This window comes from Pocillopora damicornis, chromosome 12 (genome assembly GCF_964200805.1).
Source record: "Pocillopora damicornis chromosome 12, jaPocDami1.2, whole genome shotgun sequence".
In the NCBI taxonomy this organism is placed as follows: Eukaryota; Metazoa; Cnidaria; class Anthozoa; order Scleractinia; family Pocilloporidae; genus Pocillopora; species Pocillopora damicornis.
Window position 1 is genome coordinate 7,221,996 of NC_142681.1, and position 20,213 is coordinate 7,242,208.

General features: G+C 38.4%; 2 protein-coding genes across 2 annotated transcripts; one reads left to right on the forward strand and one right to left on the reverse strand.

Annotated features, from left to right (window-relative positions):
• The first annotated feature begins 500 nt into the window (after positions 1-500).
• On the forward strand, positions 501-8,883 carry LOC149036272 (glutathione hydrolase 1 proenzyme-like). The gene is made up of 8 exons (XM_089190769.1): positions 501-803; positions 2,821-3,239; positions 3,633-3,834; positions 4,153-4,457; positions 4,872-5,002; positions 6,195-6,385; positions 7,109-7,349; positions 7,785-8,883. The coding sequence occupies exons 1-8, from the start codon at positions 763-765 to the stop codon at positions 8,055-8,057; spliced, it is 1,803 nt and encodes a 600-aa protein (XP_089046895.1). The 5' UTR covers positions 501-762; the 3' UTR covers positions 8,058-8,883.
• A 1,226-nt stretch (positions 8,884-10,109) lies between these two features.
• Positions 10,110-16,798, reverse strand: LOC113680975 (COUP transcription factor 1). Its single transcript, XM_027198028.2, has 3 exons — positions 16,348-16,798; positions 15,182-15,766; positions 10,110-10,922 (listed from the first exon to the last, which is right to left on the reverse strand). The coding sequence occupies exons 1-3, from the start codon at positions 16,562-16,564 to the stop codon at positions 10,648-10,650; spliced, it is 1,077 nt and encodes a 358-aa protein (XP_027053829.1). The 5' UTR covers positions 16,565-16,798; the 3' UTR covers positions 10,110-10,647.
• Positions 16,799-20,213: the final 3,415 nt, after the last annotated feature.

The window sequence follows — 20,213 nt, forward strand, 5'->3', positions numbered from 1 at the left end:
AAGAAACTGTGGCATCCTAGGCATTTTTGCGTGACATTTATGTACAAAAAACAAAACAAAAAAACAAAACAAATGAACAAACTAAAACACAAGCTCAGAAGAAAGAGGTTGACAAAAATAAACGAGAAAGGTACAGTTACTACGCATGCTTAAATTTACGCAACGTTCTATTTTGGTTTTATATTTACTCTAACACAGAAAAGAAATGTCAAGGATTATATGCTTGAGTGAGTTGCCGCGCATTTTGTTACAAAGGTCTTTTGTCGTGATTGTTTTAGTTGCTGAGACGCACTTTGGTTTGCGTAGAGAGTTTACATTGGAGTGGATTAACGAACCGTTCGATAAGCCAAAAAAATGGTTGGTGAAGTGAGGTGCCTCTTATGACTCTATGAAGAGGTGGCCTTATTGAAGGTTCTACTGAACGGTAAAAAAAAAAAGACGAAAATACGCCTCAAGCTAAACGTATTGTGATCAGATATCGTGTTTCTAAAGAAAAGTTTGACCTTTTGCTCCCGAAAGTTTAAGATGTGCGAAATTAAAATGCTTAGAAAAGTCTCAATTGAGTACGTGGCGCTCCCTGTGAAATCAGATCTTGGGAAGAGCTGAGCGCAAACTGTTAGTTGACACATCGTAACGGATTGAATATTTCGAGATATTACTACAAGAGTACAAAAAAGATTCATATTGCGAAGCTAACACTTTCCTGAGAGTCGAGTTCGACTTTCATTTCCGTTCAAGGTTCAGTTTACAACAAGAATAGCAATGGCAACCGAAGATTCAGACGAGAAGTGCACACAGTTTAAGTAAGCAAAGTTTTCCTCTCTCTGTATGATGTTGATTTGCAGTTGTTAGTGAGCATATGTAACGTTAGCCTAAGTTAAGGAAAGTGTTTAAGAGTTCAGTTTACCGCTCTGCACAATTATCAACATTCCATCATATACAAAGGGAAATATGTCATATTCAACCAAAGGGCAACACTGCAAATTTTCGCTCCAGAATTCTGTTTTTCGGTTCGATCTTGGTAGAGATATAATGAATTATTTCCCGGAAATCTGAGTGCAGATCGTAGGTTGTATTTGGAAGACTGGCTATAACACGCTACTCCAAATATCTGTCAATGAACACACAAAACGTCTGATAAGACATCCAAGACCAAGAAAACGGCACACAGTGATTTTAAGGAACAATCTCGGCTGAAATGTTTAGCGGTTCCCATAAAAACAGCAACTTTGTGAATTTATAATACGAGGTAGTACAAGTAAACATTTCAGAGTACCTTAATTTCGACAAGATCTTCGCCGCAGTTACAAATATAATGATCGAACGTATGAAAGTGATATAGTGACGTGGACGCACAAGATAATCAATAATACGATGCATTAGCAAGGAATCATCGTACTTCGCTGCATGAGCATTGATTGGAACGAGATCTGATGTTGAGTTAAAGAACCACGATTTTGAAGGTGTGAATTCTTTAGTTATAGGAGGAAATATGAACTTTGGTTTCAGACGGTATAGCGATTGGATGTTGTGATTATTTCAGAAAAATGTGACGTGTTTATTCACGTCATCGGATAAGTTTGATTTCAATTTTGCCGTATGTAACAAAGCTAGAATCCGTTAGAAAGTCAAAAGGGTCTTTTCAAAAACATCATACATATAGACTTTAAAGTTTCTTGTAACTATTATAAATTCTTCATCGAGTTTGCCGGGAAACAAAAACTAGTCTTGCGAAATATGAACTTTGATTTACGACGGTATAACGATTAGATGTCGTGATTATTCAAGAAAAATATAACGTTTCAATTCACGTCAACGGATAAGTTTTGTTTCAATTTTGTTGGATTTAACAATGCTGGAATTCGCTATAAAGTTGAAAGGGTCGTTTCAAAAACATCACACATATATACTTTAGAGTTACTTTTAATTATTGTAAATTCTTCACTGAGTTCGCAAACAAACAAAACTTAGCGTTCCGAATTGGATCCCATTTCCCCAGGCAATTATACACTTGGGTAAGCCAGAGACTGTGTTAGGCTACCCCTGACCTGACTGACCTACACTTTCGTTGAAATTATTTGAGCATAGTTTAGAAAACATCGAGAAATGCTAGCAGCATAATATACTACATTTACTAACGCAGTCTATAAGGGCCTAAACCCGGATGAAAAACTTCTGGAGAGTTCAACGGACAGGGAAGGAAAATGTATTACTTAGCTACTGATAAGATTTGTGTTTGGGAGGGCTACATCGGATTTTGGTTGTGTGCCTGATCCTCCATTTGGCTTTGTGATATTCCTTACGATTTCCCCCTTCCCTCATTTGTAATTATTGTGATTGGCGGTCAATTTTCGGATCAATATCAGTATCTACGCAACTGCCCACTTACCCCTCCCCTAACTCAACAACAGTCAATTGATAACAAGTCAGGGTTAATGTTGGGTTAGGGGAGGGGTAGGTGGGCAGTTGCTCAGATACAGATATTGATCCCAATTTTCTATAGTCCCTCCTTTATTCTGTGTTGACGATGACTGATCCCCTCCCTTCCCCCCCGCAAATAAATCCTCTAATCTCCCTTCCCCCCCCCTCGAAAGGAGGTAGATAATTACTGGTTCCTAAGGAAAGGAATCTAAAGATGGACGCAGTAACCTGCCAACAGAAATAGTTAAATTAAATATTTTATGTTGCGACTTTAACCGGGATTGCAGGAATTTACTTATACATCATATTTAGCTGCAAACGTAATTCTTATTCCTTCCCAAATAATTTAAAAGATCCTGAACGAGTCAAAAACTAACCGGAAAGTGTTTTTTTTTTAAGGGACTGGGCACGCAGTAGGTGTGGTAAAATAACAATCGGCCTCATAGTAGCATTGTGTGTAATAGGCCTCGTAGCTGGGCTGGTCTGTTATTTCGTGCTTCGTCGCGATCGTGGCGATCATCGCGATAAATCATTCGGCGGACCCTATGAAAGAGAAGCCGTTGCCACGGATACAAAGCAGTGTTCTGACATAGGAGAAGACATCCTAAAGGCAAACGGCTCTGCGGTGGATGCTGCCATCGCCGCCATGTTCTGTTTGGGTGTGGTCAGCATGCACTCATCAGGGATAGGAGGTGGGGGAGTGATGTTAGTGTACAATCAAACATTAAAGCAAGCCACAGTCATCGATTTCAGAGAAACTGCCCCAGCTAGAGCCTACCGGAATATGTTCAAGGACAAAAAGGAAAAAGCCAAGAAAGGTCTCCAAAATTTTTTTTTTTGCATAATTTTTTGTGAGCTTATATATACAATTATTCATCGAAGTGGAGGTGAATAACTATTTTAGTATATACCACACAGATACAAAAAAATTGGCTAAAAATATACCAAAAAATGTTCGGAAGTCAAATTCTTGACGCGAGATTTTTTCCTCTTCGGCTGCTCGGAGGTGAAATGGTACTTGCCATTCACTTCCGCGTGCGTGCGTGTAAAACATTCTTCACTTGCGTGGTTTACACTACTTTTTAATTATCGTTTTAAGTTTATTAATGTCTGTTTAGGGAAATACCTTACCTACACAGACGGCACAAACGAATTGACGAACTATATTTAAAAACCCACAAAAACGTCAACTTAACAAGTTTTAATCTTAGGTGGTCAGTCCATCGCTGTTCCCGGCGAGGTGCGCGGTCAGTTCGAGGCTTGGAAACGACATGGTCGGTTAACATGGAAACGCCTTGTTCAACCCGCCATCGATTTGGCCAGAAAAGGGTTTAAAGCATCTAAAGCACTGGATGATGCACTAAACACGACTGAAGGAATCGAGGAAGATATTAAAAATGACCCTGGTTTAAGGTCAGAAATATTCATAATTGCTATGTGACAAAGGCAATTTGTATATACGAAAACAACGGATAGCGTTAAAGGCGCGCTCTGATTGGCTACTCAACCCCAAGCAAATCCTTGTAAAACACAGTAATTTATATGATAATAAAAAACTTTCACCTCAGTGGCAGTGGCTGGTGGCAGATATTTACTACCACTAGCCACCTCCCTTCGGTGAATAGTAGTTTGATACCAGAGAAGTCTTCTATGAGAAGATTGTTCTCTCAGAGCGACCGATCTTTGTTCACATGCAGCTGGATAATGCGATAATTTTTTCAATTTTTACAGTGAACTGCTCTTGGTTGATAATGAAAGGCTTGTTAAAGAAGGAGACGTCATTAAGAACGAAAAATACGCAAAGACCCTGGAAAGAGTGCGTGACGATCCAGAATCTTTTTACAATGGAGCACTTGCCAGTGACATTCTTCGTGATTTGGAAAGAGTCAATGGGATATGGACTGACAGTGATTTAAGGGATTACAAGCACATTGATAGCAAACCATATCAGAGAGAACTCTCGGGCATGAAAATGTACCTGACCCCACCCCCGACAAGTGGCGCCGTGCTTGGGCTCATCTTGAACATTTTGCAAGGTAGGAGTTCTCGTCACTGTGATCAATATAGCCCATATGGCACATATAGCTCCCCTTCCTTATGCACACACTCCTCTTCACGCTTAAAAAATGACTATTCCTTTGTTATCGCCTGGAAGGGGGGAGGGGGGGGGGGTTGTGGATGATGAGATCTCGTCACGATGAAATTTACCCGATCCCTGGTAACATTCTTACGATCCCCGCCCGTCCCGTCCCCCCCCCCCCTTTTAAGATCTGGTGAGGCATGTTTGTTGGGTATTTCTTGTTGGAGCGTGTTATGTTTGAATTCGCTGACAAACTCAGTTTATTTGGACGAAACCGAAAGAGAAATAAAAAAGATGAGTCGTCAACATTGTTCGCTCTGTACTACTCACCAAGCCCTGTTTGAGAAGTGTCATTTTTTTTTTAATGTAGGATACAAGTTGACGTCATCAGCCTTTAAAGACAAGAAATCCTCTGTGCTTACGTATCACCGAATCATTGAAGCCTTTAAGTTCAGTTATGCATGGCGCGGTCTGCTTGGACACTCCAATCCAAACATCAAGGTAGGTGGAAATCATTCAGCGGTACAAATTATGCCAGTTTTTACGTTTTCTGTAAGGATGTGAAATCAGAGGGCTCTCAGAGATAGACTGTGCTTGCATAATTTTGACATGATTTGAAAAACGAGAATAATTTTTGTTCTTTTGTAAAAGTAGCACCACTAGCATAATCATCATATTTTCAGTATTTTTCGAGGCGAAGATTACTAGATTCATAGCTGGATTTTTTTCCACGATTGATTATTTTCAAGTTCGGCCCATGGTTCAGTCTATTTCCAATTTTGCAATGTCTTCAGGAAAGAAAGCAATCGCAGTAAGAACGCGTCTGTCCCAGTTTCTGCTTTCACAGGCAACAAAATGGCGTCGAAGAGAAACGCGATGCTAACATCGTACACTTTGACACATTATGTCACCTCTTGAAGTCTTGAATTAAGTGTAGTAGTTAATTGTGTCTGCATGTTTGTAACTCAAAATATAGAAAAAAAAGGGATAAGTTTTCAAAAAAACTGTGATGCTTTGTTAATGTAAATCGGCTACCTCAGCTTTAGAAACTCTTTATAGTGGCCAATTTACATTATCAACTCAATTGATAAAATCAAATTATTAAAATAAAGAAGTATTTCGGCGATTCGTGCTTTAATAACGATACATTTTTAACTTGGACTTGTTTTTCTGTTGTGAAAAGGGTACTTTAAAAAAGAAGTAGCATAGTTTTCAAAAACTGTCAGCGATCACACAAGATAGTTATCTCTTTACTTGAGTCCGAATTGCCTACAAAGACACTAAAAAGAAACCAACTTCAAATTGAAAAATTTTTCTAAATTTGCTTCATTTTGTTGCAATAGAACGCGTTTTACCTTCCAGAAAGATAAGTGAACGCTTTTTTAAAACGAGCCATCAATGGGGCGAACGGAAAAACAAGAATTAAAAGGAGCCAATGATAACTCTGTGTTAACTAATGTGGCCGACCTCAAGCGGGAAAACGAGGGTAACCAAACCTGATTACATTTTTTCCGGAGACGATGAGGTTCTCCCTTGATTAAGCTTTGCGTCTAGTTGGTCGAGCAAGTGGAGGCAACTTTCGAAGACAATTGGCAGCAATTGCGGATTATCTTATTCAAAAATCGCATAACAAAGTTGAGTCTGAATCAACAGAACATTGGCTGAGTATTATGCAAACTTGCTGATATTTCAGGAAAAAGCATTACAGATGTTGGATCCAAAAACAGGCAACCGCCTACGTAACAAAATACGGGATGACAAGACCCACAAAGATGTAAGTTATTACGCGGATTTCTTTTCGAACGCTGATTACGGTACTACCCACGTGGCTGTTCTGGCCGTAGACGGAGACGCAGTTTCCGTGACATCTACTATCAACATGAGGTGAGTTTAGTTCCAATCAATATTGGACGAGCAGGCTTAAAAACCTGAGCCTGCTTAGGGGGTAGTTTTGTGTTCGCTTTGAAGCCTTCAGGGTGGAGGAGGTACAGAAACGAGCAGGGAAGCCAGAAGGGGCCTAAGACGAATATTATGGGGGAGCTACTCGAACTTCCGCTGCTTGTTTGCCGCACTTATTTTCATCGAGTCCCCAAATTAAAGTGACAGTTACGAAGGACGGATGGACTTTTTGACTTTGATATGGGTTGGTACTAAAAAAAAACAATGGCATCTTCTTCTCGAACTGCTCTCGTCGGGAGAAATCAGACGCGGCTGTATTTCAAAGCTAGAAGAAAGGCTACAACTGGACTATCACTTCTCACCTATTGCAGCCTTGTTGCTTGAGTCGTGCGTTCACTACTGTTTTCGAAAGTGTGCGTGTCCAGCGGGCTCAGATTCCGGCCTCTTTTGAGGCCGGATTCTCTTCTTTTTGGCTGAAAGCTTAATTTTTCTCAAAATTAAGCCTCACGATGAAATTGTCGCACAATTTTATGGCAGCAATAAATTTTGACACAAGATACTAACTCCATTTTTTATCGCATTGAGGCAGCTCATAAATGTTCATGAAGTACGGACACAGAAAAAGAAGGGGAACTGACAAACGTTTTACAAGTACATTGCATTCTAGAAAGTCCAATAACCACGAATTTTTTGGGTGTTTACTAATAGGTTCGGTGCTAAATATCGATCCACTACCACAGGCATCATTTACAACAATGAGATGGCAGATTTTGATATTCCTGATGCAGACAAAGTGGATGGTATTTCTCTTTCACCACACAATTATCCTGATCCACAGGCGCGTCCTTTGTCCAACATGTGTCCCACAATTCTTACTGATAACAACGGAGTTGTGCAACTTGTAATCGGTGCTTCTGGTGGGAAAATGATACCCACTGCTGTGTCACAGGTACATCCAATCGTTTCATTCTACATTCCTTGGCTCTAAAAATATTATATCTCGGCTGATAAGCATTCTGTGGGCTGTATATTGAACCCTATCAGGGGACCAACCAGGATTTTTAAAGGATGGGGCCGGGGTTCACACTGTGTCAAACAGAGGGTACTCACCAGTTTTCACCACCTAAATATTGTAGGTTGTTTGCTTAAATCAAGGCTTACAAAGGGTAGGGGCGCCATGGGCACCCCAGGAAATCCCCCCTCCCCCCCGGCTACGCCCATGCCTGTGTTCAACTCTTTGCTCAGAGAGCTAACAAAAGTTTAGAAACACACACAGTGGGTCGAAGTCTGTACAAATCCGTCCCCCTTCTCTAAGGTAGATTCACACTGCTTCTGTGGTACATATTGATACCAAGGAAGCTTACAATTGTTTTTGCATCTGCAGGTCTTAATGAACAAACTCTGGTTTGGAGATGACTTGTCTGAGGCGGTAAACGAACCTCGACTGCACATACAAATGGTGCCTGATCAGATAGTATTTTATGAAAACAATACGAAATATCGCATTGACAAGTACGTAAAAGAAGGCTTAAAACAACTAGGTCACAACGTCACTGGCAGTGATTTGTTTGCTGTGGTGCAGGCCATTTCTAGGGAACCTAAAGGAATATACGCCAAGTCTGACCCGAGAAAGCATGGTGAACCTGCGGGTCAATAGTAGTGCGGTCCCGAGACACTCGCCCAACCAAAACTCGCTTTAAAACCCTATCTAGTGTAGTAACACCTTATTTTCCATAAATGAGCAGGAAAATGCAATGAGGCTAAGAGCTACTGAATGATGGCGCTTCACAAGGATAGAAAATAGATTTTTCTTTTCATTTTTACAGCAATTCTTCGGCATCTTTGGTCAAAATTAACGTTTATTGTTAAGATTTGAAAACGATTTTAGCTTATGATCCTTGTTGATATCGTGTTTGAATATCGTTTTCCGATTTGAAGCATGTTAGATGAACAGACAGAAGCGTTCATTAAAATTCATTCGTCTTTTTCCGTTGATTTAGATTTCTTTGGCTTTTCCGGCATATCGAAAAATGTAATTTGTGGTAATCCTAATTAGCATAAATTAATATTTTGCCGGCACGTATCAGAGGACTGGGGGCGAGTGTAAGATGCGTGGAGAGTTATGAGATCGCGGTTTGCAAGTAGAGGTCGTTAGTAGGGCATGGCATTCTACGGTCAGCCTTCGCCGTGTTTAGCTGTTCATTTTCGTTTTCGTTTTTGTATAAATTTAGAGCTGTACTTGCATGCTACCTTAAGTAACTGTGTGTAACATGTCATTCATAGGATACCCTAAAACCTCAAGGATGGCACCGCTGCCTTGGTTGGGGGTTCACGTTCCCCGTTTTTTCTAACTGCTGGTTGTTAGGGGTTTTCGTGTCCACCTTTGGTGCATTTGTTTTACTTCAATCGTAAAAGACTTTTGTAAACATATCGATTTGGAGTTAAATAAACGGTGGCTTGGCTGGCCAACGCGCCCAGATATCTACTCTTTGTGTGCCCGGTTGAGTAGTGGAGGCAAAATAGCACGGAGGATTTACCATTTAATTTTCTGTTTAAAGCAAGTGCCTCGGCCAGCAGCTGCATCAGGCAGAATGCGTGGACATCATTAATTATTCATAACCGATAAAGCGGTAAATTTGAACGCTACCCCGCTTTAAAGAGCCCTAAATTAGAAAAGAATGAATCACAATTGGCCCACTAGGCTTCGCAATACTCACTTTTCGGAGTTTTAAAAGCGCGTACTTCTAAATCAATGCACGGCTTTTTGAAGATTAAATATTTATCTACAATTTGCACCTAAATGAATGATTTTTACGAAGTAGAAGAATTATCCTTTTGCCCTTGAAAATACTCAAAATGAGGTCATTTATGGTATGAAAGTCATTTTCAAGAGCGATTTTTGAAAACCCCTATTACCCACAACAAAACAAAGCACGGCAAATAGAAGTTCAATCTTTCCTCCAACAGAATCCGTTTTAATTTCGGAAATTGGTCGACGGGAACCCCCTATCCTTCTCAGTTTGAAAATTTTTAGTCGCAGTTACGTTTAAGCCCAGTCCTGGAATAACAATACACCTGTCAAACTAAACAGCTCCATTCGCTTGTAAAATTTTCACAATTACCGCGAATTTTAAAACTGCTACGCGCATCAGCTGTCAAATCTTCGTTTTACAGACTAAGTTAAATCACGATGGTGTACATTGACCGACAAACTGTTAGAGATCGGGAGCTCTTTTCAGAGCTCACCGAACCCCCGATCGCTTAGCAATCTGTATACGACCAGAAACTCTTTTCAGAGCCCGCTGAACTCCCGGTCGTCCCACACACTTTTAGTGATCGGGAGCTGTTTTCAGAGCTCACTGGACACCCGTTCGCCCAACAAACTGTATGCGATCGGGAACTCTTTTCAGAGCTCGCTGAACACCTAATCGTTCCACAAACTGTATGCTATTGGAGGTCTTTTCAGAGCTCTTTGAAACCTCGATCCATCCGATGTTTCTTCACATGGTGCCGTCATACTTTTGTGTTATTAACCCAACGTTTAATTTACAAATAAAGCATGCGCACGACCTCATTAACCCCACAGAAACGACAGCGGTCACTACCAAATCAACCGCAAACAGTTTGTTTCAATCGTACACGAAAATTGGTGACACTTTGTCCGAACCTGCTACAATTAAACACTCAGAAAAGACATACAAAAAACAACTTTTTCAACTTGCCAGCGATGCTCTCATAGTGAAGAAGAATTATTATTCCAAAGCACTAGAATATCTAAGTATATATCTACAAATTTATACAAAAGGTGATTATCTGTGGGTTTGGCACGTCATTTGGTTTATTAAGTTACATTTTAAATTACAACCCTGTGATGTGCTTTTTGTACCATGAATTTTTACCATCAAACAGTGGCATGCTTCATAATAAACTTTGAAATTTTCAATTACAATTTATCATCTGCAAGACGGGGTTACCTCTTCTTTGCCTCCTCTGTTATGGCGCGCGCAAACGCCGAAAAGAAAAAGTGCGCAAAGAGTTGATTAGGCAAAGTCTGAGGGCGAGAAAAATAAGAATCTTCTCGTAACAATTTTCGCTTAAAGACTACCTGGAGTGAAAGCAGCGTTCTCATGGTTTGCGTATAGTTAAGATTTTGGCGTTTGTAGTTCATGTCAATTCGTGACAAATGTTTTAAAATATTGTGAAATAGGCTTCAGTTATAGCAAAAACAGTAAGCATCCTTTGCTTGTTCACACGGCCGAGTTTTTTGCGTGCGAGATAAGTGTGTTTGCTCTTAGAATGTCGTCGACTAGGTTGTTAATGGACGCGCCACCAATAAGTTTATTGAAGAACACATGCTCAATGATATGTGGCTCCACAGCTCCTAAAGACGTAAGTTTGATGAGTAGCTGACCAAAGCGACCAGACGACTCCGGGCGATTCAAGCGCACGTATTCTTCGAGAGCATTCCTCGTCTTGTTTTGAATTGCTTGGATCTGAACCAAGTCGGTGAGTTGGTCGTTATCTGTTGACACATCAATTGAAGAATTGTTGGTTAAAAGTCGAAATAGTACTTGATCACGTCAAACATGATCGCTACAGGCGCCATCCATTCACATTTAAGTCGCTATTCCAGCCATGGATGATAACAAACTCTCGTCATTTATAGAGATTTTTTTGACATTTTACATAATGGTTATAAAATAAAATGGCCGACCGGCCTGAGGGAGAAATAAATGTACAGAACGTTACCGACGGTATGAAATATTTGAATTATGTTTTTTAACTGATCCTCGCTCTGAGTTATGAGAGAGAAAAGCTTTATTTCATTTATTACGCAAAAATTGGCGAATGAAATTTAAGTCGAAATCGAACCGCCAATCCTACCTTTGTAATAGGGGAACTGAAAATAAACTTCTTAATTTCCTTTTACCATAAAAACTAACAGATTTGTCCGTCCTTAAACGAACATAGGTGTATGTGAGAACATTATCACAAATATGGAGATAAAAAGTCAGAAAATGTTGTATAAACTGAGACAAAAAGGAAAAAAAAAACAAAATTCTCAGTTGTTGACACAAAAAACACTTTCTACACAGAAACGAAATCACAATTTTATTAGAATGAGCACGTTTGTGGAAATAAGTATGGCACACTTTGATGCTAAGTAAACTTAAAAAGTGCATTATCAGAGAATCGAGATGAAACATTTTTCACTGATAATAATAGCAGGCTTAAAACACTTAGTAAATACTTGATGCCATGTAAGTTAGCGGTAAGCAATTATTATTTTTTCCTTATGTCAATTTCATTCTTTTCTCAAGAGAATGATCAACACTTTTGTTTCTTTTTTGCAACAAAATACAAAGCTTTTGAAATTTTCTTTAAGAATTTGGTATTCCTTTTTGATCTCACAGCAATTAATAGTTAGATATGGTGTTGGTTCTGCAAAGGTGGTCTCCATTTGCTGAAAGAGCTGATAGCGAGTTCGACGCACGCAACAAAAATTTGATATGCGTTTGGCCTTCCATATGTTACCAGCTGGTTATGTGTGCAACGCTTTCTTTCCACACAAACCGTCTTCAAAATTGAAAATTGGTTTTTTGAAAAGCATTAAAGTTCTTTTTTTTTTCGATGGAAGACGAGAAACGAAATCTAACGTCAGAAACGGTTCAAACTTGGTTTTTACCTTCCCACATTATTACACTAGCAGAAAATACAAGTCAAAGCAAATAGCAAATAAGTTTTGATGAATAGGTTTTTCAAACAAGAACAATAGAATTGTGAGCTTAAAAATGGCTACAAGCTTTTTGAATAAATGTGTCACTAATGAAGAGCTAGTGAAAGAGAGAAACTTTATATTTGTGTAATTATCTGTTGGAAAATTCAATAATAACAGCAGAAGTCATTAAATTAACATCATTGTAAATATACATTCTCGGAGGCAATTTTTAAATCCCAACAGCTTGAAGTCCATCGGGGCAGGGACAAAAGGCGAAGGGCGCGCGTCAAGGTAGTGAACAATTGTGTCACAGTATTTATCATTAAGAGTATGGCTTATCATAAAATTAGAAATTCGCAATTTTGGAGAAAGAAAATTAAACATTTAAAACTAAAGCTACCCCTCGCCTTTAGACAAAGTGAAATACACTTTCTGCAAAATTAAAGTGGTAAATGCCCGAAATATGATGTATTGTTCCAAGGAGATTAACTGAAAAACTTTTTCTTAATTTGTAGGGGAACATACAATATAAAATAAAACAATGAAAATTGCTAAAAAGATAAATAAGGGCGAAGTAAAAACCTTAAATTGGTGAAGCTGCATGGGTTTCAAACAGAAATGTAATAAAAACCAAAATTTTATCTGAACCATTGTTAATATCTGCTGATGTCAAAAATCCCTAAACTATAGTATAACTCAGAAGCGATATCAATTATTTTTTTCAAGAAGAAAAGCTGGAAGATTCTCCTTTTCGTCAAGTTCGAGAACGCAGAATTGTGCGATTTAACAAACTACATGGTCCGCCCACCCGTTTTTTAGTGCGATTTCTTAATGGCTTAGGCCAATAAATATATCATACACAGGGCAGAAACCATATCATCTAGACGAGGTAATAAGATTAGTTTTATTTCTGTTTGTGCAGAAGGTGTCAAACAGTGACCAGCCAATTATGTCCCGAGTAAGTCTAAAAAAACATACATCTCTTTCATTTTAGTTATAAAAATGATTTTGCCTAAAAATTACGAGAAAAAATTTGATTTGGTTATTTTCATTCCTCTGACTTTTCCCCTTTACCTTTACCTTATGATTATTTTGCCGAGACGAAGAAAGACACTGCGACTTCCGCGTTAGAAGTTTCGACAGCCGTAAGGAAAGTAAATGTAACTCTTAAAAAAAAATAACAGTTTGAATCTTTAATAATAAAAAAAGGAACAAAATAAGGCAAAGGAGAATATCGCTGATGCAGATCAAGATATTATCGAGTTCTGAGCACAACACAACTCAGTTATACAAACAAACTGCTTGCAACGAGTTCAAAGAAACTCGCTATTTCAAAAGTTATTGTAATTTCTGAAAAAGCGAAAAACGTGCTATAAAAATTGAAAGATTTCATATTGAGACTGTTACGTTTATGGCCTTTGAGTTTGCACAATCGACTACTTCCTCTTCCAATATTTCCCGCAGTACAGTTCAATGACTCAGAGCTATAGAAATCGATCTTTGCAGCCTCAATATATTTTTGAGGCAATTACCACACAACGAATTAAAGAATTGAAAACATATGCGGCGAACACTGAATTTTTACCGCGATATAAACATCTCCCTTGTCGAAAACGAATTTGAAGTCATTTAGATTTTAAGCAACTAAAGTTGGCAGACAAAAACTATCAAATTGAAAGTTAATAATTTATTCAAGGCTGCTTTAAGAAATAATCCAGAACGTTGTTTTATACGTAAAAAACACGCACACGAAATTGGAAATTGCGTTAAAATTCATATAAAAACAATTTCATTAGCTATTACGTTTTACGGGTGTGACGCAGAATCAATTGTTGATTTTCATTTAAAAGTCAAAAAAGGAAAAAAAAAACTGTGCCTAATACTTGCATTGAAACACGCAAGAACTTACCCTTGGGCTGAACCTGGGTTCACAATTTATTGTAAAACTCATTTTGCTCGGTTGGGAAAAACACTCATCGTCGTTGTCATTTCCGCAGAAAATCGATTAGCTCATTTTTAACTCGTCAGCCGGAAGGGCCTCTCGCGGCAAAGTCAAACAGTTTTGAATAACCTCCGATTACGGCTAAAGTCAATGTTCAATACTCAACAAATATTAATATCTAGAACATCAGCCCTCGCACTTAATAAGTTCGCAATCAAATCATTCCCCTAAAAGCTTTGCTAATCCGCATGTTAAGAATATTTCTCTGAGGAGCCGAAAACAGGCTAGCTATGGACAAAATGAAACGAGGAGGGAAATCACGCAATTTCAAATGAAAAAACAGCAACAGACTTCCGGTGAAAGATCATGGCGATAAATTAAATACATTTTAGTTAGGGCGACTTTCTTTTCCGTTCTTCCGTATTAAAGTGTCAAACGCATGCTAATTTGCAAATTCATGGCGATGGCCTTGAATAAGCGCAAAAGAGATTAACAATTTTTCGAGAATTAATTCTAGCCACTTCATAAACGTAATGTTGTGAAATCAAGAAAAAGGCGTACTTCAGTCGATAATTTGTCGCGCACAACGAAACAATAAGATCAGTATTACCTGAAAACGAAACTTCCCAACAAACACTGTTAAGAATCTGTAGCCGATATCGTGTTTTTGAATCCGCTATTTACACTGTTTTAGCTATCATGGGTTCAAATATAGACTGGGCAATAGCAGGGTCATAGGCTATGCAACGGAAGGAGGTCATGAACGAGCCATGAACACTTTTGCATCTCGAGAAGGAATCCCACATATAATTTCATTATCAACATTGAAGTCTCATATTTTCGAGCGATATATCGACTCTGTATTCATCTCTAATTTAACTTGCTTTCAGAGCTACGTCTCTTTCTTTTCGAAATTTGAGCGACCCCAAAGCCGGCATAAACTCCGCAGCCAATTTTAACTTTTTAGAAATAAGACAGAGGGAAAAAGTTAATTTGCATGTTGCTCGAAACTCCTCAGTTCAGTTAAAGCGAAACGCATTGTGATCCCCACTCGATACAAATTTCGTTTTTGACGCCCATCGAATAAAGTGAACAAAAAAATTGCCATAGTCTTTCTTACCTGGGTTAAAAAGTACCAGGGCCTTCAAAAGGGTAAACTCTGTTCTGTTCAAACCGAGCTGCACAAGTTTGAAAACAACCTCATTCAACTTTCCCATGTTATGAAGAACTCTATCCACATGTTCGCTCGCTGTTTTTTCCATCACATCAGCAACCAGCGGGGCTAATTCGAAAGGCATCGCCCATTGAACCAGGTTTATGACGAATATTTTACACCAGTTTTCCTGCAAGAGGCTCACTTGGTCGATATGCGACAGTTCAGCGAAGTGGCGAACGTTCTTTGCCCAATGTATTGACATGAACAACAACCGGGCGGCGATCTCTGTGGTGCTTTCTGCTGGTAATTTGGTGGCGACGTGTACGCTGCCGCTTTCACTTCTTGCTGCCGTGCTGTCTTCTGCAATCGATCTTGTATCACTTTTAGTCTCCGGCGGCCTTTGATAAGGCTCAACAGCCTGCAAATGGTAAACAAAGTCCGACAAGGACACAAAATCTGCCTCTCTTCGGATATCCCCTTTCAACGGCTGGCGGCTACGGTGTCTTTTTCTTCCCTTTTCAAACTCATTCGTTCTGGTTTGCTGTACAGCTGATGAAAACAAATGAAAAAGATTCTCCGTCAGAAGAGAAGAAAAACAAGAGGCTGAGCAAATTACTTTCACCTGTAATGTTGATAAATCTGAACTCATACCTGAACGAAATTAAAGACAATATTTGCGCTACTAAAAAAAGGAAAATTCATCAACAACAAAGCCTTTATAATATCTTGGTCAAATATTTTACCCCGAAATTGTATTTATTATTTCATCAGAGTGAAAATGTTTCTTACCTGCGAATAAATTTGACAACTCTTTTACAAGAGATCTGTTTTGGAAATGTTTGAAAAACTTTGCTTCGTCCCTCAGTGTCGAAAGCAGATCTTTCTCTCGGCTGACATTGGCAACGAAGTTTGTGCAAATATACCATAAGAGAAAAAATGTTTTTCTCTTTCTTAAATAGTCATCCAATTCATTCAAATTATGTGAATCTCATGAGTTACTTTGCCGGGAGACATTTCACCAAACATATTTGGGAGGTTAAACTAGTAATCTATCATCCAACTGAGAGCAATTCCTGATAGACAATGAAATGATTTAGAAAAAGAAAAATAAATGTCAGTTTGCTGCTCACCTTCCCTTTTCATCCCCACCGTTAGACACTTTCTCATTCTGCAATACTGGCAGCTATTCCGAAAGCGCTTGTTCACTGGACAGCATCCTGCCACCCTACAAGTGTAGTACAGCCGTTTCTTGATACTTCGCTTAAAAAATAACTTGCAACCTTCACAAGTATTGGCTCCATAGTGCCGCCCTGTGGAATGATCTCCGCAAACTGAACAGATCTCCATCCGTGGTCGGCTCTGCTCGTTCGCTGTCGCTTATCGTTGTTGCGATGTTATTTTTTTGCACGCTCGAGTGAGCAATCTTAAGCAATGACCTTAGAGACTCTATCAAGCCCCCCTTAAAATTTATAGACATCTATGTATACGGTATTATGTGCTGTTGCCGCCGGTAAAACCATTGCACATGTCACAATTACGAACGGTTATGAATGATTGATTAGTATAGGGCGAATAATTAACATTGAAACGTGAGTTGCGCTCGTTTTATTATATTTTTTTTCCGCAACTCTGTTTTCTTTTCATGTCATCTGTTGAATATTTATACCCTCTAACTTGCAAAACAAAGACTGTTTTGACACATAAGGAAGCAGCTTTTTAATATAATGCGACTCGAATCACGTTTTAATACGGTCAAAGTTATGACTTCTCAGGCGCACCTAAACAATAACGACATCTTCGTGAACCTTTTTTTCTCAGTTTTCTTAATTCATAACTCGTGTCATCAACGGGTCTTTAACTTATCCTGCCTCCATCTAAGAAGTTATGCAGAACTTGTTTATTTTGGTTTTTGAAGAAACATCTAATTCTGTACACGCTGGGAGCGAAGGATTACTACTTTGTGAGAACTTCGCTGTGAAACAATATTGACAGATGTGGCATTCGCACGCTCTTCAAAACAAAACGCTTCGATAAGACACAGCCTTCCGTTTAACCAAGTGGATTCACTATTCACTCAACAGAATATTTAAATTGGTCCTTTTCAAGATAAGATACATACTCGATATCAAACGCAGTTAGAAAAAAAACGACCAAATTGTATGAAAATAAGGAGTGTTTTCAGAAAACGTTTGAAAGAATCGAGAGTTTTAAAAGACAAGTCGATTATAAGAGGCTAGGAAAAAAGGTTTTTTTTATCGTTACTATAGGTGTTTTCCAAGTAAACGAGACTTGTGATATACAGTAATCATTTGAAAACCGCATGTGAATTTAAAGATGATGTTTTCGCGCTCCGATAAAAGAAAACATTAAATTATGATTTGCAGTTTCGCACGCGTTTATTTCAGAAAATATACTTGTCATTCCGGATATCAAGATGAAATAAATAAAGTCGTAGGCGGTCTCAAGGCAATCAAGGGAAAGTCACGATCAAGGTGTATGTCACTTGATAACAAAGGCCTTCCTTTTAGTCAAGAGGAAGCGGCCATATTGAACTATTAGTATCCACGGCCCAATTTCCATGCCAATCTCAAAATCTGCAAATGCTTGAGAGCTGCTCGCAGATATATCAGTTAAGGTCAACTAGCGCGTGCTTAATTAACCACCGAGCAATTTTCACATCACGATATTTTTAATTCGCCTTAAAGAGACACTCGCTCTTCAAAGAACCACATAACGAGAGCAAATAACAACTTCTTAAAGAAATAACGAGTTGATAATCGATTTCGAATCTCTCGAAGAAAATGACGACTGGATTCCAACGAGAACAGGAAAGTTAAATCAGACAGATAAAAGGCCTTTGAGTTTTCCTTTGCCAATACTTGTGATTTGAATTGGATTCAAACGGCGAATAAACATAGATTTCAAATTAAAACGTCGCCAGAGGGTGTTTTGCTTTAGTTCGTCAGCATTCGCGGGAAAATTTGCGCCATTTACCAGCTGTGACCGTTTATGATTTTCTTCATCTATTTAAGTCCCTCACCAGAGACTTTTGAATTTAATAAATATACCATTCGCCCGCCAAAAAAAAATAGTTTAAAACAATTGCAAACTAAGTTAAATTTCGTTTCTTTTGAGGTATTTAGCGGAGTGACTATTTACCCGAAGGCTGATCCAATACTTTTTGCATTAATTTTCATTAAACTGTCGAGCAAATGAGTCCGAATTCTATTTAAGTTAGAGATATGAATAGTTACACTGAAGCACTTTTCATCCCTGATGTCAGTTTTGCAAAAGAAGAAATACTGTAAAGCGCATCTAAAGTGGTACCTCCAGACCCCAGTCATTTCTTTCATTCGTTAGTTCTAAAGTTCAATACACTCTGCATGTCTTCTCGCTCGCTAAAACATTGATGCAAAATGCAACCAGCTGGAACAAGATGTTCCGAAAAAATACATAAATTGAGTCATGTTTTTGTTCATTCTCTTCTTTTTTATTTCTTAATTTGCTCAAGGAAAGTGAAAGAGTTACCATAAATCTTTTGTCTCAGTCATAGACTTGCCATAAATTTTCAATTTGCCTGAACGCTTTACTGTTAAGTTAATTCTTAGACCTGCTGGGAAGTTTGCGTGGACGCGAAATAGAGACAATCTAAATTAGAACTGCGCCAACAAGGGAACAGGAAGATTTATGACTAAGCGTTGTCGCTCACAGCCAGTCCCAGCTTGAACAGTGCGACTCCGCTTAATAAGCTAAGTTGTCAAACAAATCAAACAGACATAAATAAACCGTCTCTCTCTTTATAATTATTTCGTTTTGCGGCAGTATGGTTTGACACAAGCATATTATATTATCCAAGCATTCAATCGAGTTTTTTTGAGGAAAGCTCTTAATTTTAGTGAAACTTTGACGATTCCTTTGTAAAAAGCGAACTATCTTATCATCCACTGAAAAACAATTTGTCATCATGATAAAACGTATCAGTTTTGTTGTAAAAGTTTCAGTTTGCGTAGATACAAGGGTCTCTTTCCAACAGAAGTTCAAAACATGTTATGTATTTCTGCAATTTCTTAGAACAGAATGGAAATTTATTTAGAAAAAATAGTTTATAGGTTAAACAGATTAAAAACTCAGTTTAATATCCATAGTACCCCAAAGATTATGACCGAAAAGAGCAGCAAGGAATCAGTACTAAAGCTGAAAGAGATTTTCTTTGAGAAGTTTTGGTGTATTTGAAATAAACAAAACAAAAAAACAAAAACAAAACACTCAAAAAATGTTAAAAAAAACCATAGATTTTCCCTCAGGATATTTCCTAGAGCAGATGATGAATAGATTTAGTATGAAGGTAGTCTTGGATCTGCAGTTTTCAGGATATTAACTTAAAATTGCTATAACGTACCGATGCAGCTCTCTAAATCCGACTCACCCTTGACAAAATTGGTTTACACTTCTTAAAACAATAAGCTTTTATTTGGAGCCTGTAGATGAATTGTATAAATTCTATCCGTGATACACCTGAAAGGCAAGATCCCACACGCTATATGGATGTCATTCATTGACATGTGGATTCACAGGACCGAAACTCGAAAATGTTCTTAGCTCAATGAGAGAAACATAAAATGATGAAAAAAATATATAAATTTGAAAACTATCAAAACAGCTCGTTGCAGAGTGTGGGTGCCTCTAGATCAGACTTGCAACAAAAAAAATTGTATCCAAGAAGATTGACGAGACCGACTGAGGAAACTAAACCGATAATATTAGAAGGAGAATGATTTAAAGCAATAAAATATTTATTAATGATCGTGAATTTTCCATTTTATCGTATTCGAGATAAATCTGCAACGATTTATCCTTCAGAATAACATAACATCCTGCGTGAGGATATGATATATGATAGTAAGCGTCGAAAGGGGGTTATGGGAAGGAGAGAATACTGTAGGGCAAATAGCAGAATGTTTCAAAATACTGTGATAACAAACATTGCCTTTCTCCT